Source organism: Hakea prostrata, chromosome 3 (genome assembly GCF_041222555.1).
Source record: "Hakea prostrata isolate BN-2017 chromosome 3, UWA_Hpros_2, whole genome shotgun sequence".
NCBI classification, from domain to species: domain Eukaryota; kingdom Viridiplantae; phylum Streptophyta; class Magnoliopsida; order Proteales; family Proteaceae; genus Hakea; species Hakea prostrata.
The window spans coordinates 23,878,008-23,904,768 of NC_142602.1; the positions used below are offsets into that span (position 1 = coordinate 23,878,008).

General features: G+C 38.6%; 3 protein-coding genes, 1 long non-coding RNA gene and 1 pseudogene across 4 annotated transcripts; 4 read left to right on the forward strand and 1 right to left on the reverse strand.

The window, feature by feature from the left end:
- The first annotated feature begins 1,246 nt into the window (after positions 1-1,246).
- Positions 1,247-1,711, forward strand: LOC149021754 (uncharacterized). The gene has a single exon (XM_089147487.1). The coding sequence runs from the start codon at positions 1,247-1,249 to the stop codon at positions 1,709-1,711; it is 465 nt and encodes a 154-aa protein (XP_089003613.1).
- A 1,880-nt stretch (positions 1,712-3,591) lies between these two features.
- On the forward strand, positions 3,592-7,901 carry LOC149021755 (uncharacterized). The gene is made up of 2 exons (XR_016172355.1): positions 3,592-4,042; positions 4,151-7,901. It is a non-coding gene; the product is annotated as an uncharacterized LOC149021755 (long non-coding RNA).
- A 3,167-nt stretch (positions 7,902-11,068) lies between these two features.
- LOC149021756 (Tetratricopeptide repeat (TPR)-like superfamily protein) lies at positions 11,069-15,908 on the forward strand. Its single transcript, XM_089149950.1, has 2 exons — positions 11,069-13,355; positions 14,985-15,908. The coding sequence occupies exon 1, from the start codon at positions 11,337-11,339 to the stop codon at positions 12,576-12,578; it is 1,242 nt and encodes a 413-aa protein (XP_089006076.1). The 5' UTR covers positions 11,069-11,336; the 3' UTR covers positions 12,579-13,355; positions 14,985-15,908.
- A 998-nt stretch (positions 15,909-16,906) lies between these two features.
- Positions 16,907-17,808, forward strand: LOC149021757 (fasciclin-like arabinogalactan protein 10; annotated as a pseudogene).
- Positions 17,809-18,209: 401 nt separating this feature from the next.
- Positions 18,210-22,923, reverse strand: LOC149021758 (magnesium transporter MRS2-1-like). The gene is made up of 5 exons (XM_089149953.1): positions 22,198-22,923; positions 19,808-19,936; positions 19,375-19,713; positions 19,231-19,278; positions 18,210-18,885 (listed from the first exon to the last, which is right to left on the reverse strand). Exons 1-5 carry the CDS (start codon positions 22,816-22,818, stop codon positions 18,655-18,657), a joined length of 1,368 nt encoding a protein of 455 aa, XP_089006079.1. The 5' UTR covers positions 22,819-22,923; the 3' UTR covers positions 18,210-18,654.
- Between the last annotated feature and the right edge of the window lie 3,838 nt (positions 22,924-26,761).

Consider the following 26,761-nt stretch of genomic DNA (forward strand, 5'->3'; position numbering starts at 1 on the left):
ATGAATGAATACTTACAAATTGGTACTGTAAGTTGCTGAAACACTTGAGCCAAGCTAACTACATGATTTGTGCATCCGTTATGACTTGTAATGTTGAAAGTGATCAAAGAAACGAGGGCTTCTTCGAACGGCAGACCATTTTTATTTAATGGGAGAGGTTTATGTGAGCCAACAAGGGGCACCATTGTTCACGCGTTTGGTTCATTGAGAGGCACCATCTTCTCTTGGTTTCATCGTGGAAGTCTTCGTGAGACAAAAGAGATTATGTGGAAACCAGAAGTGGCACACAGTAAACATTTTTCTGCAAAATTTGGTGGCTTTGTTATATGTATCTCATCTTGTACTTTATTGATTTGATTCATTTTCTTGAAAAGTTGATCTGGGTATTTATGTTGTTGGAGATAAAAGACAATGAATCAAAAACTCGGAGTATATTTCAAATTCTTAAGGTAAAAAAAAATATATATGTAACAGAAAAGTTAAAAGATAACTTAGTATTAAGTTCTCTATATTGAAAGCTTAATCATATAAAATCTTGTTTATCTTTCTTTTTCTTGTTCTCCTTGTTCTTTATTGCATGAGAAAGGCTTATTATTCTCTTGTAAATTAATTTTGAGATTTGAGGTTTTCTGACTTATGACTCCCAAAGAAAAGAGCTAATTTTGAATCATAAGCTTCGGTTTCTTTTATATGCTCATACTTAGGATATGGGAGGACTTCTTGTGCATTGCAAGAATTAGTTGAAATTAGATCAAACCAATTGTGATTAAGAAAATGAATTCGATTCCCATTTTTCAGCTTAGATGACCAATTTCCAGCAAGCTCAACATATTGTACAAGAATTGACATGAAGTGCGAGATTTTTACAGCTCAAGATGTATACTATGTTTATCAAGCACTTGATCATCAATTCCCATTATTCAAGTTCTCATAATCTTATAAATTTTTTTCTTTATCCCAAATTGGTTTATGATTCTTGGATGGCGGTATGTGGTATTTTCAAAATTTAAAATCTTTCACTTCTTAATCACAACTCTTGGATTTCGGAAATATCATAGATTACGATATGAGAGCCACACAAGAGTATCTGCACAGCAGAACACAAAGACTCCCACTTTATTGCCAAAGAAGCCAAATCTGGTCCTATGTCTCAAATCCATATTGGGAATAAACCAAAACAAGTTGGAAGCAGATTTTACCACCTGATAAACAGCGTTTCAATGAGATCTCTTCCCTCATTGCGTATATGTGGATTGCTAGGAATGATCTGATCTTCAAAGGCTTGCAGTGGTCACCGGAGCAAGTTGCAGAGAAGGCTGTGAAAGACGCCGACGAATATGCTAGGGTTTTCGTCGACCAGGGTAGATCTGAGGAGACGACTCAAATGGGCTTCGATTCTAACTCTTCGAACTGTTGGACCTGTCCTCAGATGGGCTTCATTAAAATTAATGTGGATGCGGCCCTTAATGGTGAAGGCAGTGGCCTGGGCATCGTTTGTAGAGACTCTATGGGTAGGCCCATAAAAGGAGTTATGATCCCGGCCCAGTTTGAATCAGCTCTTGAAGGTGAAATTTTGGCGTTAAGAGAGGGCATCTTAATTGCTGTTGAGGAGGGGTTTTGCGATGTCCTGATGGAATCAGATTCGCTTGAAGCCATTAAGTTTGTGACTACGAAGGACTTGATTCTAGTGGACATCCAAAACCTAGTCTGAGATATTGTGTCTTTAGCTTCTCGACTTCAAAATGTGTATTTTCATCATGTTAAAAGGGAGTGTAATGCAGTAGCTGACTTCCTTGCTGGTAAGGCTGTGTCCGTAGCGTGCCGGACTCTTTGGCCTATTGTTGATCCTTGGTTTCTCGATTTTTGTAATCTTGATGCCTTGCGTGGGTCACGCGTTAATATATAGACCATTTTCTACCCAAAAAAAAAAAAAAATGTGATAGGTGTCTCAGTCTGCACCGGCCAAACCAAGTAATAATCCCAATGTTGAATGTGTCGGCGATATATCACCATGTTGTTGGGGGGCGACACGACTCTCTCTAGCGAAACGATTTATTTAAAAAATTGCCCATATAAATATTGTGAAAAGTCGATTTTTCGGAGATATTTCCCCAAATTCACCATATTTAACAGAATTTCATTTGGTTTTTCATTTGATTTTTACTAAAGCGGTACCCCATTCTCATCGGCAACAAAATGTGAAGCATGAGCCATACTCAACATAATTGTATAATGAATTGTAGACTTTTGTACTTTTCTTCACTAGTTGTGTATTTGTGTTCTTTTTGCTTGTTTACGTTAGTTTATGAGTTTTTCAAACTTCCAGTTTTACTCACATATGGTCGGGCATGTGTCAATTAGAAACTTTAGCCAAAATAATGCTTCCAATGTGTTTATTGGTTTCAAATTATGTTACACAATAATATTCAAGCCAAAACGACCCTAGATACCCTCCGAAACCATGGATCGAATTTTCATCAGTACCATGCCAAAAGTCATCGACATGTTGGCGAAAGGTCGTAGTGTTTGTGGTGTCACCATCCACCGACATGGCGACAAAATCCGACATTTCATACTTTGTAATCCATTGTTGTTATCATATATCAACCATGTCTCAGCCATCATCTCAGTCGTTGGATTGGGGTTTGGAGGGTTTTAGCTCAAAACTTTTAAATATAAATCATCCAATGGCTAAGAGACGTGGGAGATGTATAAGGAGTGTTGATACTGATCACCTAATGTTTCTCCACCCAACAATAAATCCATTCATCTTTGCTTCTTCATGGGATTCAACTTGATCTTCTATTATCTGATGTTTGGGTAAAAATATTGATAAATATTTCCCTTTTTTGTGTCAATAAAAATAGAAAAATTTTGAAACACGCTAAGATTGTTAGACAAAAAAATAAATATTTTAAAATTATGTCAAATTAACAATTCCATCATTTTCGTGAGAATTGTAAAAACTTGTGTGAAGAAATGATAAAAATATTCCTAGTTGTATTATTCTATATTAATTAATAAAAAAATTAAAAGTAGAACCAACATCGTAAAGTGACAAAAAAATTAAGGATAATTTATTATCTAACTATGACGGTATGAGTTAACAAAATTTATCAATGGGGGTGTACTATCGTGTAGCTTTATTACATTTTTGGATGTCCATGAAATTTCCTCTAATAAGTAAATTCATCAATTGTCCTGAAAACCCTAAATCCCTTTTCATGTATCCTCATTGGTCCCTACATGTGTGTGGCCATAACATCACTCTGCCTCATCCAACAAACTCAACCCATCCGAACCAAATCGAACCAAATCTTGAATTTAAAAGCCCATCCCACAAATGTCCAAAGTAGTGAATAAATTCTTCAGAAACCACTGTAATACTGTCTCCACTTTGTTGTTTGTTTGTGCTGGTGCACATTATTTACTCTTGCAGGTTCTGCACCATTCTCGTGACCCCCCAATTTTCAAAATGTCTTTTAGCCTTTCACAGTGTCCCATAGGACCCATGCTTTCATGTTGCCCAGTGCCCTTAAAACCCTATCATGATTAAAGCTGCCAGGTTGGTTTTGCTTTAGCTTCATGAGTGATCATAGAAACCCACCCACCCACACCTTGCTTTAATAAAATTATGATGGCTTAGTGCTAAATCGTCCTTTAATAATGCAACAAAACATTTCACATCGCTCGAGGTGGTTTTTAGCTGTTGGTTTTCTTTCTCTGGTAAGAAACCGGTGTTACCCACCATTCAACAAATCTAAAACCAAACCTGGGCTGATAGGCTGATTGCTTAATGCAACGGCAGTTTCCTTTTCCATTCCTTATATAGAGGCAGTTCCTGAAGCAGAGTTCTACATTTTCTACACAGTTCTTGCTCCCATTGCTTTCTCAAGAGCTCTACCTTCCTCTTTCGTGACTTCTCTGAAGGAGATTTTGGTTAGTAAGAAGAACGATGCAAGCAGGAGGGGAATTTCTGAGTCTGAATCTCTGAATGGGTTGAAGCATTTAGTTTCCAGTTAGACGATTCGCTTGGTAAAATGTAATCTTTGGCTTAGGTCGTGCTTCTTTTCTTCTGTTCCTCTGTTTCTCTCATAAGCACTTATTTTAACTATTATCTTGTTTTTTGATGCTGGGTTTCCAAGCTCAGCTTGCAGGGGTTCGATGGAGAAGGGCGATATGGGGCCTTTCAAGTTCAAAAACCAATTTTCAATTCATAGGCTTCTCAGTTGCAGCCGTGGAGAGGTGACGAGGGAAGTCTTTCTTTCTTTTCTCAGAACATTCCGTATTACGTTTCATTAATTTTGATTTGAGGAGCCGTGGTTAGTAATGGAGCTTTGGTAAAACTCTACCCACATGGAATCAGATCTACCACCTAAGGAAAAAGGCAGGGAGTCTGGTGGAAGTCTTATTTCTAAATTAATGGATTTTAAGTCCTAAATGGAAGGACTCCATCCATTGTCTGGTGTGGAATTGTTCCCCTCCTGACCAAGATAAGAGATCCAAACTCCATATGAAATGGAACCCCGATCTATACAGAATGCATGTCATCTCTATAACTCATTTGAGAGTTAAAGATGTAGTTAGAGATTTATTTATTAATTTTTTTTATAGGTACAATGTAATTTTTTTTTACATATAGAGGATAAGGATATTATATATACTATCAGCCAGAGTTGAACCCATGACCTCTTCACTAAAAGGTGTTGGTCATTACTAATCGAACAACCCTATGATAGTAGAAGATTTTATTAAGTCTCATCTTATGTGAATTCAAACCCTCTATCTCGATGGATAGAGAGTTGTGTTACCCTCACATTCTTTATCACACATTTAGGAGGGAAGTCTATCTCTAAGCATTTATGATTCATTTTATCAATGCTCAGAGGTGGGCTCCCCTCCTAAATGTATGGTGGAAGAGTGCGAAAATATTTAACAGAATATATGAATTTTTCTTCAATCTTACTAAACTCTGGTTAAAGAATGTAATTGTGTTATGTGGAAGATGAACATATGCCAAGTCAATGGGAGTGCGGGACGTGGTCTGTATATAGATGTAGAGGGTTGGAGAAGGGAGAGAGTGTGAGAAGGCATTTTACAATGCTTTTCCCTTATCTCTTTTATCAGACGCATGATAACCCCTTCGTGCCCCGTTTTACTGGACTTAGGTTCCATCTTTTATGGCATCCTGATATTCTGAGCTAAAAATTACGTTTTACCAATGTTAATGATCACACACATATTGTTGTTGACTCCCTAGACAATAATGTGGAGAGAAATTTTGCAATATGCCTACTTAGTTTTTCTACAGTCCCTATGTCCAGACACAGGATCGCGCGAAATGATCGTCACATTTTTAGGAAAAAAATATTTTTGGATGTGTAGTGATCATTTCGTGAAGCCTTGTGTCTGGGCACATGGATTGAGCTAGATAGCATTCTTTTATCTTAATTTCTTATATCCACGTGCAACTACTATTGTTGCTTATTCAAATGGATTGAGTTGGCATAAAGGCATAAGTATTGTTGTCTAAATTTATTGAGTTTTATCTATGATAATTTTTTTTAGGTTGAAAATTCATAGGTTAGTTAGTTATTTATTATGTCTTGGGAGAATATTACTATTTTTGAGAATTCGGATCACCTCCCCTGATGGGGAGCACAAAGTACTCCTTGGATGCTTTTTAACTATAAAAATGCGAGGGGCTCATAAGAGAAAAATTATAAAGAAGTTTTAGAGGTGAGACTTACAATGTGTTTCCTGTGATACTTAATTTTCGTGGTCAACAAGCGTTTTGGGAGTACTTTGTGCTTTCCGTCAGGGGAGCTGGTTCAGATTCCTATCCTAATGCCCACTTCATCACATGATCATGTGGATATCCCATCTTTCAAGTTTGATAAGGTGGACTCATGAATTGTGGTGTCGAGGGTTAGGAAAGGATAGAGGACCTACACTTGTCATGATTGGATAGAGGACCTACACTTGTCATGATTGGATAGGAGGGGGAGTATTTTAGATATTTTTGTCTTATAAGTTTAATTGTCATTAGTGGTTATAAGTTTGATTCTTTTAATTAGACATAATATTCTAACTTACTATCAAAGAGTTGTTCGGTTGGCAATGATCAATACCTCTTAGTGAAGGGGTCATGGGTTCGATTCTGGTTGATAAGATATAGTTCCTATCCCATAATGTAAAAAGCTATCAGTTAAAAGGAAAAAAATTCAAACTTCTCATCCTTGTACCTATCCCGCTGCCATCATAATCATAGTAAAAATCTTTATCATTGATTCTTTAACATGCTTGAGATGGAATCTTGAGAAAATATTCAAAAATGTTCCATCTTCTTACCATGTTTGAATTGGAATCATAATATTTACCGAAGTGAAAAATTGGACACCTTCATGGGTCATGATGGGTGGTGAGATTGGTACAATAATGAGGGGAGGACGATCTGTGGCCCTCCCAAGTTCAAACACCATTTTGCAGTTATAAGCTTCTCAGGTGCAACCATCGGAAGGTGACGGGGTGTTTTTGGCTTTTCTTAAAAAATCAATTGTTTGAGGTGGGACATAAATAAAAATTTATATATATAGTGAGTGATGGAGTTTTCATGAAATTCTGGTATGTGAGTTTCGATAATTGTGCTTTTTCACATGTTTCACCACATATTTAGGAGGAGGACTCACTTCTGAGAATTTATGATCCACTTTATCAATGCTTAGAGGTGGATTTTCTTCTTAAATGTGTGGTAAAGAAGTGTGAGAAGAACACAATTGGGGTAGAGGATCCCAACTAATCTTATATAGTTATACATGATTTTCCTTCAATCTTTCCAACTTTTGGTTAAAGGAATGGGATTGTGTAATGTGAAAGATAAACTTATGTCAAGTCAATGGGAGTACGGGAGAAGGTGAAACATAGTCTATGTATAGGTGTGTAGTGTTGGATAAGAGAGAGAGTGTCCGGAGGAGAGAGAGTGTGAGAAGGTGTTTGACAACATTTTTCCCTTACCTATATTTTGGAAAAAGGATGATCATTTTATTCGAGAATCATTTTTCTCACATTCTCTCTCCTTCCTGACGCTCTCTCTCTTCATCATTCTCTCTCCTGTCTCATGAACTCGGTGACCCCCCCCCCCCTCGTGCCTCCTTTTGACTAGACTTGGGTGTTATCCTATATAACATGAGGATATTACATATCATCAGTGAGAATTGAACCCACGATCTCTTTACTAAGAGGTGTTGGTCATTACCAATCGAGCAATCGATGATATATTTATTATGTCTTGGGAGGATATCACTATTCTGATGTCCCCTCCACCACATGTTCAGGTAGATGGGCCATCTCTAAATATTGATTAAATGGACCCTCCTGAATGTGTGGTGGTGGAGAGATTAGGATAGGATAAAGAACCAAACTTGTTTATGAGAGGATGAGTGGGAAAATATGGGGAGGATACTTCAATTATTTTGTCTTTATAAGTTTGATATAATAATTATAAAATAAATTATTTTTATTAGATAAATACTCAAAATATTTTAATTTCTCATCATTTTTGGTATCCCATTGCCATCTTGACTCATGATAAAAATCTTATCATTAACTCTTTAACATGCTTGAAATGGAATGATATTTCTTATTCCTGGATGTGGTTGGACAAACATCCAAAAATGTTTTACCTACTTAAGCATGTTTGAGTTGTTTTCTTTCTTCTTGATAAGATGTCAGATTTGGAATGATGGTGAAGGGTTTGGATCAATTTCTTATTGATGCTTTTTCATCACATAATAGGGATGGGGTTCATGTGAGACTCACTAAGAGTCATTCTAAATTATTTTATCAATATTTAGACATGGGCTCCACACCTATTGTGTGGTGAAAAAGTATCAAAAGGATTATATGTGGTACCCCATGGGTAGGTGATGTAAACTTGATAATGAAGCTGTTAGTTCAATTTGGGTATGATGGGTAGTGAGATTGGTCATTGGTATAGTAATGAGGGGAGGGGTAGTTTGGATATTTTCTTAATAAAAAGATGAAAAATAATACATTAATACCTATATTGATTATTTTCGTTTTTCCTTTATTACACTCCTATGGCTACAAAATATTCACACTTCTCTCATTATGACCATTCTACTGTTGATCAAATGGAAGAAAGGATGAATGAAGAGTCTGAATTGCCTCTTTGTTAGGATAGAGGTATGTTCTTTTCTCACGTTTTTTCACTACATAATAAGGATGGGATTTATTGGAAGTCATACCTCTCATATATTTGTATTCAGAGGTAAATTTTACTCTTATTGTGTGGTGAAGAAGCGTGAGGAGAGCACATACTTCTATCCTGATGAATAGAAAATTCAGGCTCATAAATGAATACTCACTAATTAGTATTGTAAGCTGCTGAAACACAGACTTGAGTTGAGCTCACCACATGATTTGTGCATCTGTTATGACTTGTAATGTTGACAGTGATCAAAGAAACGAGGGCTTCTTCGAAGAACAGTCCATTTTTATTTAATGAAGGAGGTTTATGCGAGCCAACGCCATTGTTAAAGAGAGACCTGCTTCTCTTCTTCGTGAGACAAAAGAGATTCCCAGCCTTTGATATACAAGAGATTATATGGAAACCAGAAGTGGCACCTGTGATGATACAACAGTAAACATTTTTCTGCAAAATTTTCTGGCTTTGTTATGTATGCCTCATCTTGTACTTCTGACGATTGATCTACTCATCTACCCTAATATTTTCGGGTAGTTATCTGATTCATTTTCTTGATGAATTGCTGTTTTCCGATGGAGATAAAAGACAATGTGTCAAAGATTCTTAATATATGTAAGAAAGTGTAAATAAGTACTTGATGAGATGACCTTTTATACTCTGGGTAGCTTCTCTACCTTGGAAGCTCAATCTGAGTAAAATGAACACGCAATGGGATATCTTGATAATTGTATTTCAATATCTTGGAAGTTGCAACAAAAACAAACAGAGCAAGAGGAAAATGAACACGCAGTTGTGATTTCATTGCTCCATAGCAATATCCTAAATTTAAGTAACACGCTTGCACAATTGGATTCTTTGTCTATTAATATATGTGACTATGCGAGATTTTTTATATCAGTTTTATAGGAAAATGTCTAATTTTTGATAGTTGAGAACATACAGGTTTCATCTGTGGCTGAGTGCAAATCAGTCTTTTTTTTCTCTTCTTTTCTTGCCTGAAATTCTTCTAAATTCAATTATTGCTGTATTCTATCGAACTCTTGAAGTTGCTAAGCTTTGATTGCTTGCAGGTGACAAAGAAATCCAGATGATTTGGTTTCAATTTCGGCTAGAACCTTTAAGGATGAAGTTGGACCAGGGGTTTTTTTTTTTGTAAATTTAAAAACTTAAAATCCTTTAAGTATAAAAATCATATTTACCAACACATTAGGGGCAAAATGATCATTTTAGTTCCAAACCAAAAAGTTAAGGCTGGTTAAATCTTTCCCTTCTTCTTAATCACCACTCTTGAATCTCGAATCTCGAAGATGTCATTGATCGGGATCCAAGAGGGCAAAAGACTCTCAATTTATGGCCAAAAATGCCAATTCTGGTTCTGTGTCGAACCCAAATTGAGAATAAACCAAAATGTAAAAGTTAGATGTGCACCCAATGCTTATCTATCATACAATAGGGTGGGGTCTATGTGGAATTCACTTAGATGTCGTATTTCGGCCGTAAGATTCGAAATTTCGGTTGATCTTGACCGTTGAATTTCGACTGCCAAGATCGAAATTTCAACCAATTCCGATCCTACCGCCCAAAGTGCATGGCTTGATGGTCCTGCGCCATAAATGCGTAGGATGGCGTAGGACCCAAGCAAAGTCCGATAAATATGAGCATGGGAAGGTGATCCAATCAACCCTCGTCGCCGCTCTGCAACCCTCGTCGCCGCTCTGCAACTCCTCCCGATCGAGCAGCTTGAGGCGGAGAGACTCGCCTGAGTAGTCTCTCCGCCTCCCCTGTCCTCCTTCCGTTTCCCGCTTCTCTCTCTTTCCCTTCGTTTCTCCTTCCCGTTTCTCTCTCCCTTTCTCTCCCCTGCTCTCTCTGTTTCTCTCTCCCGTTTTCTCTCTCCCACCCTCTCTGTTTCTCCTTCCCGTTTTCTCTCTCCCGTTTTCTGTATCCCGCCCTCTCTGTTTCTCTCTCGTTTTCCCTCGCTGTTTCTCTCTCCCGTTTTCCCTCTCTGTTTTTCTCTCTCCCGTTTTCTGTTTCTCTCTGTTCTCTCTCTCGCCTTCTCTATTGCTCTCTCCCGTTTTCTTTGTTTCTATAGGTTTCTCTCTCCCGGCATCTCCTGCTCCTCTTTCCCGTCTCCGCCTCCCTCTTTCCCGCTTTCTCCGTTAATAACCAGATCTAGGGTTTCCCCTTAGATCTGTGGTTGCAGTGCTTTGTTTTTGTTTCTTGTTTTCTTTTTATTTTTCTTTTTTTTTCATAACAGCTCCTTTGGTTACAGGTTTACAGCGTTTCCTTGTGCACGTAGCCGAGGAGCGTTTTCTTTGGTGCACACGCGGAACAACTCCAACTTTGGGTACAAGTTATTCTGCGTCGAGCTTGACTAGTACGCATATACGGCAGAGTCGGATGGCAGGTCTCCACCTTCTCCGCACTTTCGTTGCTACCATTGTCATACCTGTAGGAGTTTTGTGTCTGCCCTTGCGGCGTTTTGTAGGTTCCCCTATGTGGGTATTATATGTATCTCCCCCTATGTGGGTGTTTGTATTTCCCCCTATGTGGGTGTTTGTTCTAAGGATATTGTGGACACGATCCATTTTGGGCTTGACCCAACCCTTACCCTGGCTGGCCCTGTCAATTGCATGTACGACAGTTTGGTCATATGCCGCTCCTTGGTTCGTTTCGAACTTTGTGTACTCATGCAGCTTGTTTTTAATTATTTAAAAGAAGTGCTGTTTACCAAAAAAAAAAAAAAAAAAAAAAAGGGAAGGTGATCCAATCTCTCGACCAATAAGTCGAAATCGAACCGGTTCAAGGTTTTCGCTCTGCGCAATCAGCACTTCTCTTCCCCGAGGCCATTGCCATTCTTCTCTGCGTCTCTGTATTCTCTAAATCCTTACGATTCAATACCTTCAGAGCTCAAATTGATAAGGTTTAACTGGAGAAAAAATATCTTTTCTTTTCGATCTCTTTAATCAGATTTCGTTGTTGTTGAGCAAATCCACTTGGATTCTTCTCCTTTAATTTAAAGTTGGTCGAAGCTCAGAAGTCAGACTAGACCATGATCAATCCTTAAGAAGAGGAATTGCTTCACGCATATACGCTACTTGCAGTCGTAGATATGGCATTAGTGTTGCAACGCCTCAGTAAAAGCAACTGTTTTTTCCCTACTTCATTTCTTCGTCTCTGCAATTTGATAAATAGCCGCCATTCTGACTTCCAAAACCCTAATACAGAAACTTTCGTCTTCAGTTCTCCTTTATCTCACCTTTCGCGTCGTTCTATTTTCTCGTCCACCTCGCTTCTCTGTGATCCTGGTGAAAATCCTGATATTCTGACCTCTTCTTCAGAAGATCTCATAATGTATGACCGTCTTCCTCGAACCCGAACTCCAATGGAAAAGCAATTTGAGACTTGGATTGACAAACTTAAGCCTGGTTTCACTCCTGAGGATGTCGATGATGCCCTCCGTTCTCAATCAGACCCTGATCTTGCCCTTGATATTTTCCGCTGGACTGCACAGCAGCGTTGCTATAAACACAACCATGTCACTTACCACACCATGATTGACATCGCCTTGAGTGGGAAGCGCTATGGGCATGCAGAAACTCTAATTGAGGAGGTCCTTGCTGGTGCATGTTCTGGTAGTGTTACTCTCTACAATTCAATGATTCGGTTCTGTTGTAGCCAAAAACGACTTTTCAACCGGGCATTTGACATTTACAAAAAAATGCAGAGATTTCCAGATTGTAAGCCTTCTTTAGAAACCTACACAATGCTCTTGAGTACCATCCTTAAGAGATTCAGTAAATTACATGTTTGTTATGCTTACTTGCACGCAGTCCGATCTCTACTGAAACAGATGAAGGCTTCTGGTGTCATTCCTGACACACATGTGTTGAATATGATCATAAAAGCTTACTCAAAGTGCCTCCAAATGGATGAAGCTCTCAGAATTTTTCGTGAAATGGGTTTATATGGTTGTGAACCAAATGCATTTACATATAGTTATATTGTAAAGGGTTTTTGCGAGAAGGGGAGAGTGACCCAGGGTTTGGGGTTTTACAAGGAGATGAGGGGTAAATGTCTGGTTCCAACTGGCAGTACTTATATGACTCTGATTTGTAGCCTTGCAATGGAATGGATGTTTGAAGATGCTATTAACGTTCTGTATGATATGTTGGCTAATTCTATGTCTCCCGATCTTTTAACATATAAGACTCTGCTGGTAGAACTCTGCAGGGAAGGGAAAGTAAATGAAGCTCTTGAGCTTCTTGAAGAATTGAGAAGCAAGGATGTCTTGATGGGGGAGAAAACTTACAAAACCTTGTTGAAGGAAGTACATTTCCAAAGTGGGGACTAAAAAGTTCGTCCATGATTTGATTTCCATTATTGTAATTGTAGTTTTCTTCCAAATTATAGTATGGTCATATGTATCTCTTATTTTTTATTGCAGAGCTTTTGTGTGTAGAACTGGTAGCTTAGGAAGAACATCACACTTGTTCAGTTTATGTAATGATACAATCAAGAAGAATCTATATAAATTTCTGCCATTTGGGAATGGCCTGGCTTTATTGAAGATACAGTCTAGGTTCAAGCTGATTGACCAAGAAGATCCTGTGTAGTTTTAATCTCAAATAAGTAGTTAACAGAGATGTTTTGTAGCATAGAAGAACTGATCAGAATCCAGGGATGCATTGCTGGCAATAATTGTGCAAGTGATTTCTTGAAGCATCGGAAGTTTTGTGAGATGAAAATGGTAACCGATATTGCAGCTTTGAAATATCAAATGTTAGCCCTTGTTTGTGGATGAAAATAGTTACGGGTATTGCTCTGTCAACAATGGCATAAAGAAATGGTGATTGTGTGCCTGCATTTGGTAGCACTCTCTGGAAAGGGATTTCAGATATATCTTGCTTAGCAGGGTTAAATTGCAAGTAAGAAACCCTTAGGAATGTCGCAGCTCCAATCCCCTCCCCCCTTCCTGTGTGCCTTTTTAACCTTACAGAGGGCAGGTTGTTTAAAAGGTGCTCACACACACAGCATAAGTTTCTGCACCAACAATTGGAATGGAATGGACTCAACTTGAACCTCATTGCACACTCCTGTTCCTCTTCATTGATGTCAAACAACACACCAGGTATAATCTCCATCTTTCTCCCTCTGTCTGCCCATCTGATATTCAATGATTGTAATCTCTTAATACCTATTCTGAGGAGTTTGTATTCTGTTGCTGCCTATTCTAAATCTAAACCTCTGGTTTTTCCTTGCTTGATTCAGTTGAAGTGATTAATATGTAATCGTCTAATCTTTCTCTTTGCTGAAATTTGAAATCTATATGTGAAATTTGTACTATGTAAAGGCACAATTTCTTGTCTTTCTATGTAATGCTTCAGTGAGGGTATGGTTAGCATCATAAGATTGTACAATCTTGTATGTTGTGTAATCTTTGCAAAGCATGGGTGGTAGCCACTGAGAAATAACTGTTGCTGCTAGAAATGCTTGAGTGGGGGTATGGTTAGCATCATAAGATTGTACAATATTGTATGTTGTGTAATCTTTGAGCTTGGGTGGTAGCCACTGAGAAATAAATGTGGCTGCTAGAAATGCTTGAGCGATTAGTGCAGGTTGTTTAATTCTGAACTGTTTAGAACCTTCCATCTATAACTTTATATTTGTATAAGCTTTTAAAAGGCTTTTGTGTAGGAAAATATTATGTAGTTGATTCTATTTCCCACAACAAATTGGATTGTTGAGACCTTTTCAAGGGCAGTGCTATTATTTAAAGGATAACATGGGATAGAGAGGGCACTCCAGAACCACCATTGGAACTTCTCAACCATGGGGGATTCCTCTATGAGGAAATGTTTTATTGGATGATCCTTGGGAGTTTGGAGAATAGAATTGCTATTTTACGCTGTCTTTGCTGAATTTAATTGTAATGGTTTATTACACAAGAAAAGCAAGAAGAAGGCAACAGTTTTGAGAATATGAAAACATTGATAGATTATCATGTTTGACTTCTGATTCAGATGATGACAGCATTCAGTGTGGATACCAACTGGCCCTACCACTTAACATGATTGAGGAAGGGAAATGAACAATCTTAGGATGCAAATTTCTAGTTAACTGGCAAAAGACAATCAGATGGGAGATGTTATTAGTGAATTATCTCTTACACTTCCGGTTCCAAATGTTCTATTTCACTGTGTCTATGTGCAATATTGTTGTACATTTTACTGTTTGAGCTGGATACCAGGTGTAACTAGTATTTAGTACTGTTATTAGTGAACTTTTCTCTTACACTTAAACTTCCAAAAGTTCTATTTCACTGTATATGTGCAACATTGTTGTACATTTTACTGTTTGAGCTGGATACCAGGTGTAACTAGTATTTAGTACTATGTAATTTAACAGAACACATGAAGGTAGTTGGAATGTTTTTGGTGCATGGTTCTTCTATATACTTCATTGTTTTGTATTTAAAGTTTGATCCGTTTTCACCTGAAAAGAAAAAAAAGTTTAATCTGTGTATTTGGTCTAAGTGCACTATTTGGTACTATTTATTGGTGTACACAGGTCATGTGTCCATTCAGAAATGGGAATATGATCACAAGGGTGATGGCATGGATAGGGGGGGAAATTGGGTGTAGTGGAGTGTCATGCTATGATGTGTGGTCGTCTATTCGGATTATTTGGATTGTTGAGTGTCATCTTGGTGGAAATGTTAGTTTTTCCTTAGCGATTTCTGTCTGTGTGGTTTTAACAGGTTGCCAACTAATGGAGGCCATATTCCATTCCAGATTTTAAAACCGCTCCAACCTTCAGTACTAACGAAGTTCCAAACCACATTTGTCGTCCTAAGGTTGGAATATGAATTCCATCACTTAGTTTGAGACTAGTGGGGTTTTGAATGGAAAACTGGCTATTGGCTACTGAGCAAGAGCGTGAGGCAGTCTGCTCTGTGGACTAGTAATGAGTTTCATGGGAAACAACATTTCTAGTTTACAAGCAAAATGAAGGGCCAGAGCACATGAATTGAATGGGAAACAACATTTATGGTTTACAAGCAAAATGAAGGGCCAGAAGCAATAGCAAGAAGGTGGAAGAGACTTGGTTGCAGGTTACAACATGCAGCAGATTTATTTATTTGTTTATTATTTTTTATTTGGTAATAACATTCAGCAGATTGAGATGACCTGATCCTGAGCAATAACACCACCTACCCTTTGAATGATTCATATGGAACCACCGCAAACACATTGTATTTCTGCTACTAAAGGATTCTGAGGTTTAGGTTTTTCAATCTCTGCATTCCCCCTTGTGATCTCATTGATGTGGCCGTTGTCTGTATTGAGAGTTCCTTGAACTATTCATATGGTTTGTACCATAGGCTCAGTAATCGTGATTATTCATTATTTTTCTTTTGTTGGAACTGACCCCTTCATTTCATTGTTTTGCAGGATTAAAGCATCAGTCTCATCCCTACCACTCCGACCCAACTTTTCCACTGGGTCCCTCCCCCTTTCTCCAAGCTGAAGCTTAACTGCGACTTGCAACAGATGTAGATTTGGGGATAGGTGGAATTGCTTGCATTCTTCGTGATCGGGATATATGGCTGGCATTCTCCTCTCCTTCCTCCCCTGTATTCCTGTTCTCTGAGGCGAGGCTTTAAAGCTGGCTTCCTAGAGGTTTGCGTGTAAAGATGATTCGTGGAGAGTGGTTGGTGATATTTAGTTTATAATGTCTCAATCTAGGGAGTTAGGTGGAATTGCTTGCATTCTTCGTGATCGGGATATATGGCTGGCATTCTCCTCTCCTTCCTGCCCTGTATTCCTGTTCTCTGAGGCGAGGCTTTAAAGCTGGCTTCCTAGAGGTTTGCGTGTAAAGATGATTCGTGGAGAGTGGTTGGTGATATTTAGTTTATAATGTCTCAATCTAGGGAGTTATATATTCAGTTTTGTCCTTGGGATGTGAATACTGCATCTCCTTCCTTTCTAGGAGAATCCTGTCATTGGCAAGGAGGACAGTATGGGCAATTGCCACTCAGCTTCTTGACATATGTTCCCTGATGCCTTGTGCTCATCTTGCGTTTCCTTGCAATAAAAATGCCTTTCACCGGTGAAGAAAAAGCATCACTCTTACCAAAGATTACATAGAGAGGGCAGAGAAATCAGAGATTGAAAAGCTATCTTCAAGTACTCTTTCATCTCTGAAAGATCTGTCCAGGGAAAGGACCAACCTTTTTCTTGGGGAGTTGTGTACTTATGTGGTCTCTTTTCTTAGAATAGTTAGAGAGAACCATTTTGCTATCTTCTTCCCAGCTTTCATCACTGTCAGATACTGTATGTGTCGTCATCCTTCAGAAGAATATAACCCTGTGATGGACAAAACTATTTTGGTTTCTTGCATTGGTGGGTACTTCGTTGGCGTTCGTGTCTCGCTGGTTCGTCTTACGTGTTGGCTTCTGTTTTCAGGAGTGTACCACCATCCCACCGTGGGCTTATCGGGTTCCTCGTACTCTCGCTTTCCCTCTTATACATACCTTCAATCCTCTCTTCCAAAATAACCAGACATCTAAAAAGAATGTTTATTCAAGACTCCAACTCAAGCATAAGAACTCAACGCCTGTACTAATGTGAGCAGTAATAACAAGCGCCGGGTGTTCTAATCGATTAATCAGCAGATCCTATGGGATTTTTATTTGCGGCAGCAGCTGCTGCTGCCGACGGTTCTCAAACTGCCACATCATTAGTATTTGATCGGACGGTTGAAATTCAAGTGAAAAGTTATCGGTAAATATTGATTTTTGTTTTGTATTTTAAGGGCTTCGATTTTATTAATTTACAAAAAACTCCCTCATTTATCCAACAGCCAAAACCCTATCTCATTCTCACGCCATTTGGGAGCACCGGCCGTCATTGGCTAATTCGCCGATCATCGCGCCGGAGATCTTGACTGCTGCTGCTCCTTCAGCCTCCGACGACAACATTACGACGCTGCTCGAAAACCACGGATGCAAAACATTTGCTTCGCTCATCCAAAGCTCTGGAGTTGTCAAGGTTTATCAGTCAGCCATGGCTAAGGTTTAACCTCGTTTGCACCGTCGGATGAATAGTTTGAAGACCACCAAAAGTCCAATCAGCACTCTTGCGACCAACGGCTCCGGAAAGTATGACCTCACGGTGAAAACAGCCGGAGATTCTGCGACCTTGGACACCGGTGTCGATTCCTCGAGAGTTGCTGACACGGTGATTGATAACACTCCGGTATGCGTTTTCACCGTCGACAATATTTTTCTTCCGACCGAGCTGTTCTGGAAGGCGCCTTCTCCGGCACCATCGCCAGCGCCTGTTTCTTCTCCATCTCCCACCCCCGCAGCATCTCCAACCCCAGCTCCGATAGCCGTTGAAGCACCAGGTCCATCTACAGTATCACCACCCGTGCCGGCGACATCCTCTCCGGTAAGTTCTCCAGGAGGAGCACCAGCGGCGGAGGCAGAGAACAGTATAGCAGGTTTTGGAGCTGCGGATTTGGGATCACCCCTAGTCACAGTATCTGCAATTTTCGTTGCCTGGGCATTTTTATTGTAAGAAATTATCACTTCCACAGGCGTGCTGAGCCTCTTTGTGTTCTCGATGAAGAACGGTTTGTTTGAGCCTGCCCGTATTCTTGAAGGGGGAGGGCCCGTCTCCAGCGACGACGGAAAACACACGCTGTCGATGTTGATGAGGAAGGAGCGATGAGATGAGGGATTTTTTTTTGTAAATTAATAAAATTTAAGTCCTTAAAATACAAAATAAAAATCAATATTTACAATTCAGTTTTCATTAATTGAATTTCAACCGTTTGATCAAGTACTAATGATGTGGCACTACGAGGACTGTCGGCAGCAGCAGGCAGCTGCTGCCGCAAATAAAAATCCGATCCGATGCAACTGGGCGTTCTAATCGATTATCGCTGTGATGCAGGCTGCAGCTCATGCTCTCCTATGATGGTTCTCTTATACTTCGCAGGGATATCACCATTATTAACAAAATTGTTTATTCTGAAACATTTTGATATCCCATAAAATAAAAAGAATATTAAACCTAGATAATAGCAGCAGTTCAAACACTTATTCATTACATGTTACACGGAGAAGTCTTAACGGGAAAAAGAAGATTTTGAATTGTACAAAGAGGCTACCCAACGTTTCCCGGAAGCAAAAATTAGAATTTTCGTGTACAACGGCGGGCACAGCAGATCCAGCCTTTTACAACATGGGGTTTCTATGCCCAAACAAAATTTAACTGAATCATACAAAGAAGGGGCCAAAATGCCTTTGATGGAGGGCTCTCTAACTTGGCTCTCACATCATTTCCGACTCTGTCCCTTTTATTATTTACAACGAGCATGAAAAAAATCACCTTCCATTTCCCTATTTTCTTTTTCTCAACCTACATGGGCATCAGTCTTCTGTACTTGAAAAACAACAAAAATGAGAAGAATATAACGACCCCTGTTATTCCAGTGATTACAAGAACCCACTTGAATGCACTTGGATCATCAAACAATGGTATAGTGAAATTCATGCCAAAGACCCCTGCTACCACACCGAAGATTGCAACAACAAATGTTGCGGTTGTAAGCAGCAACTCAAATTGGATAAGCTGGTTCCGGACATTATCCTGCAAGAGTAGAAGGAAGACTTTAAACAGAACTCATGAGCCTTTTCGTTGCACGAGAGGGAGGGAGTTTTCTCTTCCAAGACACCCCAGGTGCATCATTTGGTGGGGGAAAAATCAATAAACCAGGTAGGAACTACAGGTTCATAGGGTGGTAATGACCACTATCCAGTGAGTCCAACATGTTATGGTAGTGGTGTAATTCAGTCCTTTCCCATGAGCACCTTCCATATACAGGGCAAGAGGGACTACTCCCCACCCTCCAGGGAACTGGGGGGTGGGGTGTGGGAAATGCTGTCTTAGACTGCCAGGCTAGAGAAAGGGCAGAAGAAGGGAAGGAATACGAACCAACTGAATGTTGATGAAGTCCTCTGTGTCATCAATGTATTCCTTCAGCTGGAAAGAGGACAGCAAGTCAGAGAGCTAAATATTTCCACTCACTCCCAAAACATAAGTAGAAAAATAAGAGAGTGGGGATGAGTGAATTTTTACAGATGTCAGCTTGTTAAGGGTACTGTCAATAACTACGAAGTAAGCTTCTAACAGCATCTCAAGCTCTTCTATGTTTTCAGTGGCAGTTTCTGAACTCCTTGTGCTCTCATGCCTGCTTCTTGCGATGCTCAAGCTCTTTTCAAGCTTTCGGCCATCAGGAGGGGAAGAAACAGGAGAAACTGGAGCAGACACTGAGAGTGCACCCCCAGCTGAGCTGTACCCCATCAAGGACTGATCACCATAAAATGACGATGACTCCATTCGCCTCTTCTTCTCAGTTAGATACATTTCAGCCATGTCACCATCATCATCCATTAACTGCTCTATCTCATCTCTTACCTACACAGTGAAATCTATAAAATGGTCTAGAAGTGTTGGCCAACAATGTTTTGCTAATGAAATAAAGAAAAATGAAGAAGAGGTTGGGAAGCACCTTTTGAACTCTACGAGTCAAAGCAACAAGTCTACTTTTCAAGCGACGAACACGTTCCAAGTTCAATGTACTGATCTTCGAAGTCAATTCATCTAACAATGGATATGCTTCTATCTCCAACTCTGCAGCCTGTTTTAACATTGATAAATTGCATATCCTTGAGTTTCTAGCTTGAAAGATGGGAGTATGAATGACTTGGTTGTGACTATTCTTTCTTCCAATAACAAGCAAACTATAATGACTTCAAAGTGGTTAAGTAATTAAAACCCATCATCGTGGATAGCTTCATATGAGAAAAGAAGCAGGATCAGAGAAATTCTCCATGATAATATTAACTACAGGAAAAAATTTCATTTGAAGCTCAAGATTATTGAGAATAAACTATGATAGTTCCTTCTCAACAATCAGTACACAAAGGGGGAGTATCCAGATAATAAGACCCCAGTATTGGTAATGCTAATTCCAGACAAACATGAATCATAATATACAACTCAACCTAGTCAATTATGCATTATCCTCAATATGGAGTTCAGCTGACAGAATTATGTTTTGCCTTTCACTTTTGAAAGTGATGCTCCAACTGGAAACAGAAATATAGGCCCTTCTTGAGATGAGGAGGAGCCATATCTTCAACAGAACATCAATTTCTTTTCTCTTGTTGGCTTTCCCTTTGAGATCTAGTGCTTAATCTCTCTTTCTTGAAGGGCAGTCAGATGAATTATTTCATCGCATATTGATAAATTATGAGTTCTATCCATTCTTAATACCAGACTATTGATTTCACTAAAGAGCATTATCCTAAGTATAGAGTTCAGCTAAAGGATTATGTTTCATCTTTTACTCTATATGGTCATGTCTTCCATCAAACACTCATTTCTTTTCCAACAACCATAAAGAAAGCTCATGTCATTTTCCTCTAGGACTTTGATTGTGCTTAATCTATGTTTCAGAGAGGACAGTAGTCATTGTTCTGCATCACACATCAAGTAGTTACTAGCTCTCTCCTTCCTTACAATCACACATGCTACAACTGATTTCACTACAGAACATCTATGACTTATAGTTCAAGATTATTACTTATCTCACTGGTCTGAATACTTTAATTTTATCCAGGTCTTTGAATGGCCTGACCTGTAATATCACAGAGATCCTTAACTTTTAGTATCTGGTTTATAGTGCACTCCAAAAATATCAAGGCTCTAATCCTCTTTCTCATTTTCAAATCAATGTATAAATGATAAAATTAAACATTTACTAGAACAAATAACCCTTCACTACTTAGAGCTGATTATACTATTTCTAAGGAATTGGTACTAATAAGTAATAACACATAAGAGAAGTAGAATTATGACCACAATTAAGTTCCTGGTGATACAAGCATTATCACTTATCAGAGGCACAATAACAAAAGTCTACAGACAGAGTTACAGAAAAAAGAACTAAAAAAGAAAAGAGAGGGGGGGGGGGGCATCCTAGTGCACAAAGCTATTGCTACCGCAGGTTCTGAGAGAGGGCCAAATGTATGCAACCACAATGCTTTTCACGGGAGGCTGTATCCAAGTTTTCAACCTGCAACCAAGAGGTCGCAATGGCAAGACTTAACTGTCACACCAAGGCTTTCCTACTGAAGTTGCAGAAAAAGGGAGTAGTACGAAAACTTGAGAGCTGGGGGCTGTAGTTGCCTCGGAAATACCAGGTTCATCACCTGGTCAGCTAGTACTTAAAAATGAAGAGGCAACTTATCAAACAGATATACTAAAATCTATCTTGCAGAATGGCCAAAATCATGATGCAAGTAATGAAAAGAAATTCTGGCCTGTTTGAATGGAGAATATTTGCTTTCTCATTTCAATTATATGATAAGGAAAGAAAAAGTTCAGGCTTCATCTTCTGGTTCCATGATAAACGAAGAAGATGCTAGGTTGTCTTTCTAGGAGAACTATAGTTACACTGAAATGTTAGGTTATAGTATCAGCTTCATCTTTCCTAAGTTCCTCATCAGTTAAGTTGAACATTTATAAAGAAATGAAATGTTAGGTTAGCAAGCAAACCAAAGACAAACAGCTCTAAGCCTAAAACTAATCCAGTTTGTTGATAAGAAGTGTGAAACACCACCCTAAAACTAGAATCTAAAAAGATGAATTATTACGAGTCAACTAACTAAGCATATTTTAATAACTGAAGAAATTTTAAACAAGCACTCCACACCTGACGATATCAACTCTCAATTCTAAAAACCCTGAATAAGAAAGGCTGAACTTTAAATACCATGGAAATCAAGAAAGAGCGGACCAGCAAAAAAACTAAACGCAATAATCTTGAATCAGTAAGACCAACAACTAGTCCATTTCTATTTAAAAAAATAAAGCCCAATGAACCAATTGAAGCACCTGAGCATCCAGAAAGGTACAGGCAGCCTCCAAGGCTATTTCGAGCGCCCTAAATTCGAAGGGCAGGTAATCCGGCGACGAGTCTCCATATACGTTATCGAAATTCCTACTACCTCTGTTTCGAATCGAATTGGACCCATCGGTTTGCCAAACCTCCCCAGCCGAAGGCATCGTCAAACGCCTCTGAAGCTCCACTACATATTGCAATACATACTTATCGAGTGAATTCAAAAGCAAAACCTCATCAGCCGTAATTATACATCGAATCTGTTCAAGATTAACAACAATCGCCTTCTCTCTGCCAAGAATCGTAGATGGGTAAACAAAAAGTGGGTCAAGCAATCTGAGGTCCCGTGCAGGAAGATCACAACGGCGCATCATGGTAAACTTATCGACCTCTATAATCTGAGAATTCCCCGAAGTGTCAACGCGAATCCATGATCTAAGACCTTGGCCTCGCTTCTTTAACCCAAGAAAATCCATTCCTTGCAGAAGCGGACGACCAGAGGCCGAAGGCCGAGAAGATTGTTCTCTTACATTAATAGACGAAGAGGGTCTTCCGGGGAGGTTTATAGACGAAGCTGGCCTCGGCGGAAGGAGGCGTTCTTTGAGGTCCGCCATTAATGGAGAAATTCCCAACCTACTGCTTCTGTAAGACAAAAACACGCAGAGCAACAGACGAAGCTTTTCATTCACTTCATTGTGTAGAAGTAGAACATGCTCGCGAAATACCGAAATTCACTAGCGATGTTCGAGGAATGCCTTGCTTCTTATAGATTTTCGCATCTCATAATAGCATTGATTGAGGAATCTAGAAATAACGGTCTGTGACAAATGCGGGTCCACTTAATCAAGATGGACAGTTGACATTGTTTAGAGATTTCATCAAGATGATTTGACTCTCATTCAACGGTTGATATCTAAGCAGTACGTGGGTTTTCTTTTGAATAATTTTGATTGTGTTTTAAGGAATTCGACAATGATTTGTTGATTTAAAACAGTTAGTGGAGACTTTTTTGACCGACTAAGGCCTTCTAGTCTGGGGAAGTCGCTGACACGAAGGAAGGTAAACATCATCGCGATTAGCAAGATCAACACCTCTTAATGAAGAGTGTTAAGACTATTTTGTCTAACGATATATTATGTAATATACCGGGATTGTATCTTCTAAAAAAATAAAACAGAAACTATGAGGTGACGTTGGTTCTCTTAACTGGACACCATATATTTAATGAGAATGCCAATGTTGAGAGATGGATCTTTTCATGGCAGAGAATTATAAGAATCCCAACTTGTAGGGAGTGTATTTGCATTTCATTATTTATTAAAAAGTTTTATTTTCATAGCATGATAATTTCCTAATATGGCATGCAATATGCATGTAGATGAATATGACACCTTGACTCTTGAGGTTATGTCTCCATCTAAAAGGATGTTTGATATATAACACCATTTATTCCATTTTTTTTTTTTTTGGTAATCCCATTTATTCCATTGAATGAGTTATCTTATATCAAAGTTTTATCATCCATGCATTTTTTATAAAATGATTCATGTTGATTGTAGTGCGTGAGACTCATTATACTTTGCGTCCAAGGTGGCGGTTAAGTAGTCGTGTATTGCTAAATAATTGTGTTCTATTTGTTTGAGTCCATATAAAACGCTCTCATGTTATTTTGAGTGTGATTAAGACTCTAATTAAGACAAATTAAGAAATTAGGATAAAGGGAAAAAAATATTGTTAATAGAGGGAAGAAAATTTCTTATTGCATCTCCATTATTGTAGTTTGCAAATTTGAAAGGGTTGAAAACAACAAGTTTAGTAATACAAAAAGGGAGATCAAATGAACGGAAACGCAAATAGGCACCTTCTGTGTTTAAATTCATTACACTTATGACCTCCTAGTATGTGATCTTACACCCGTTTTTACAGTAATTGTTTAACAATTCAAAAGATACTTCTACCAAATATAAAAGGAATTGTGAAACTTTTGTGAACACATAAACCAAACAGTTGCAAAGTAATTTCTTTGTAATTTAGGTTGATCCTCGATTCATTTGGAGGCAAACACAAAGTTCTAAGCTCATCTCGAGAGGCTTTTCTTGTCAACTCTTTTTTTTTTTATAAATTTACTTCCATATAAGTTCACACAAAATCGTTTTTTGTCCTAAAATAATTAGCGAGCGTATCATACATATAAAAGCAAATTGCATGGCAACCTAAAATGGAGGCCTTAAAGCACTGACACCTCACTTTATGTTTAAAAAGCAAATACCCCAAAATTGGATTTTCATTGGATATATTTGTTAAATTTATTAATGAAATAGTTAAATCACTGTTTATTTTAAAAGATATCCCTATAATAAACATTGTCTGAAAAGTTTTCAGTGACAAATTAGACAATATATCCAATGAAAATCTAATTTTGGGGTCTCTATGTTTTTTAAACATAAAGTGGGGTATCAATGCTTTAAGGCTCCATTTTGAGGTGCCAGTGTAATTTGCTCTACATATGACAACTAGTTATTCTATCTAAATACTTGATATAAAACTATCACATATATAGGTTAATTTGGATCCTCTACACCCAGTCTGCTCATACAATTATATCCATCTTCACATAAGTGTAGGATCTATATTGCCCTACTTTGATATGAAAATCTCATTTTTTGTTTGAAAGTCAAAAATAAGACCAGCCCGATTTCTCATCTGCTATTTACTGATGATACAATGTTGTTTTAGAGGTCAATCTACAGGAATTTCAAAATATTAAAGCCTGTCTTGACCTCTACTGTTCTGTCAGTGGACAACAAATAAACCAGCAGAAGTCATCTATTTACTTCAACCCTAACACTGCTCCCAAATTTAAGAGATGGCTATCAAGAACTATTAAGATTTCATACGGGGTCCACCAAAAAAGTATTTGGGGCTCCCATCGGAATTTCAAGCTTCTAAGAAGGAGAGCTTCAGAGAAGTTCAAGAAAGGACAAGCAAGAAAATGCAAAGCTAGAAATCAAGTTTTCTATCTATGGCTGGGAAAGAAGTTATATTGAAATCTATTGGGCTCACCATCAACAACTATATAACATCCCATTTTATTCTCCCTAAATCTCACCATGATAAGATTAGGAAAGATGCTATAAATTTATTATGGGGAGAAAAGGGGAATAAGAGGAAGATTTGCTGGGTGTCATGGGAAAGACTCTGCCAGTCTAAGGACAGAGGAGGCCTAGGACTTAGGGATCCATATTTGCAGAATTTGGCTCTACTATGTAAGCTAGCTTGGAAAGTATGAAGTAACCCGGATACATTTTGGGTTAGATTTCTTAAACAGATCTATTTTCCAAATTCAGACTTCCTTACTACCCTTGCAGGTTCAAACTCCTCTTGGGCATGGAAAAGCATTCTAGAAGGCAGGAAAATACTAAAATCTGGTCTAGTATGGGTTGTGGGGAGTGGAAATTCTATTTGAATATGGAAGGACCATTGGATCCTCTCAAATCCAGATTTCAAATTGAGAAGTTGCAACAAAGATCATAAGGGCCTGTTTGGTTACATGAGTCTGAAGATTTCAAATCTATGGAGTTATAATTTATAAAATTAGATGTTTGGTCGTGGAATGAAATCTGTGGATGCATCCTAAAAAACTATTTGATCGACGTGATTTTTGTGAATGTGCAAATGTATAGCTTTTTTGAAATCTCTGGATTTCACCCCTTACCCATAAATCTATAGATTCACATTTTTAGTGTAAAAAATGTGAATCTCTAGATTTCATGAATCTAGAGATTTTTACAACCAAACGGGTATAATTCTCAGATTCATGAATCCAGAGATTTCAAATCTCTGGATTCATGTAACCAAACAGGCCCTAAGGGAATCACTTGGGTTTCTGATCTAATTGATGAAGAATCTAGAGCTTGGAAAGAGGAATTGATTAAGGAAGTGTTTGATTTCAAGGGGATGCCGAGGCTATCTTGAAGTTGAGGATTAGCATGACTCCTAGGGATGACAGAAAAATCTGGGGTCCTGCAAGAAATGGAATTTTCTCTGTGAAGTCAACATATCACCATTTGCTCAATATCAGGGAAAGGGAAAAAGAACTCCAACCTTCGACATCAGGGGGTTCCAGAAGGGCAAGGATCGATTCTATGGTATGGAAAAATATTTGGAAATGTCATGCAGCTCCAAAAATTAGAAACATGTTATGGAGGGCGTGTGTAGGGGCTTTACCTTTGAGTGAGGAGTTTTCCAAGAGAATCGAGTACTTTGATCCTAGTTGCAGCCAGTGTGGAGCTATGGAATCGATCGATCATCTTCTGCTGGATTGTGACTTCGCTCGAAGAGTTTGGTTTGCCTCTCCCTTTTCTTTCTCTCCTCTGGTGAATTCATTGATGTATGCAATGATCTTAGATTGGAAGAAAAGTTTACCAGAGGATAAATTGAAACTCAAGGAAGTGTCGTCTCTCATCGCGTATATTTGTTGGAGAATTTGGAAAGCCTGAAACGATTTGATCTTTAAGGGCTTACAATGGTCTCCTGGGCAAGTGGTGTATAAAGCAG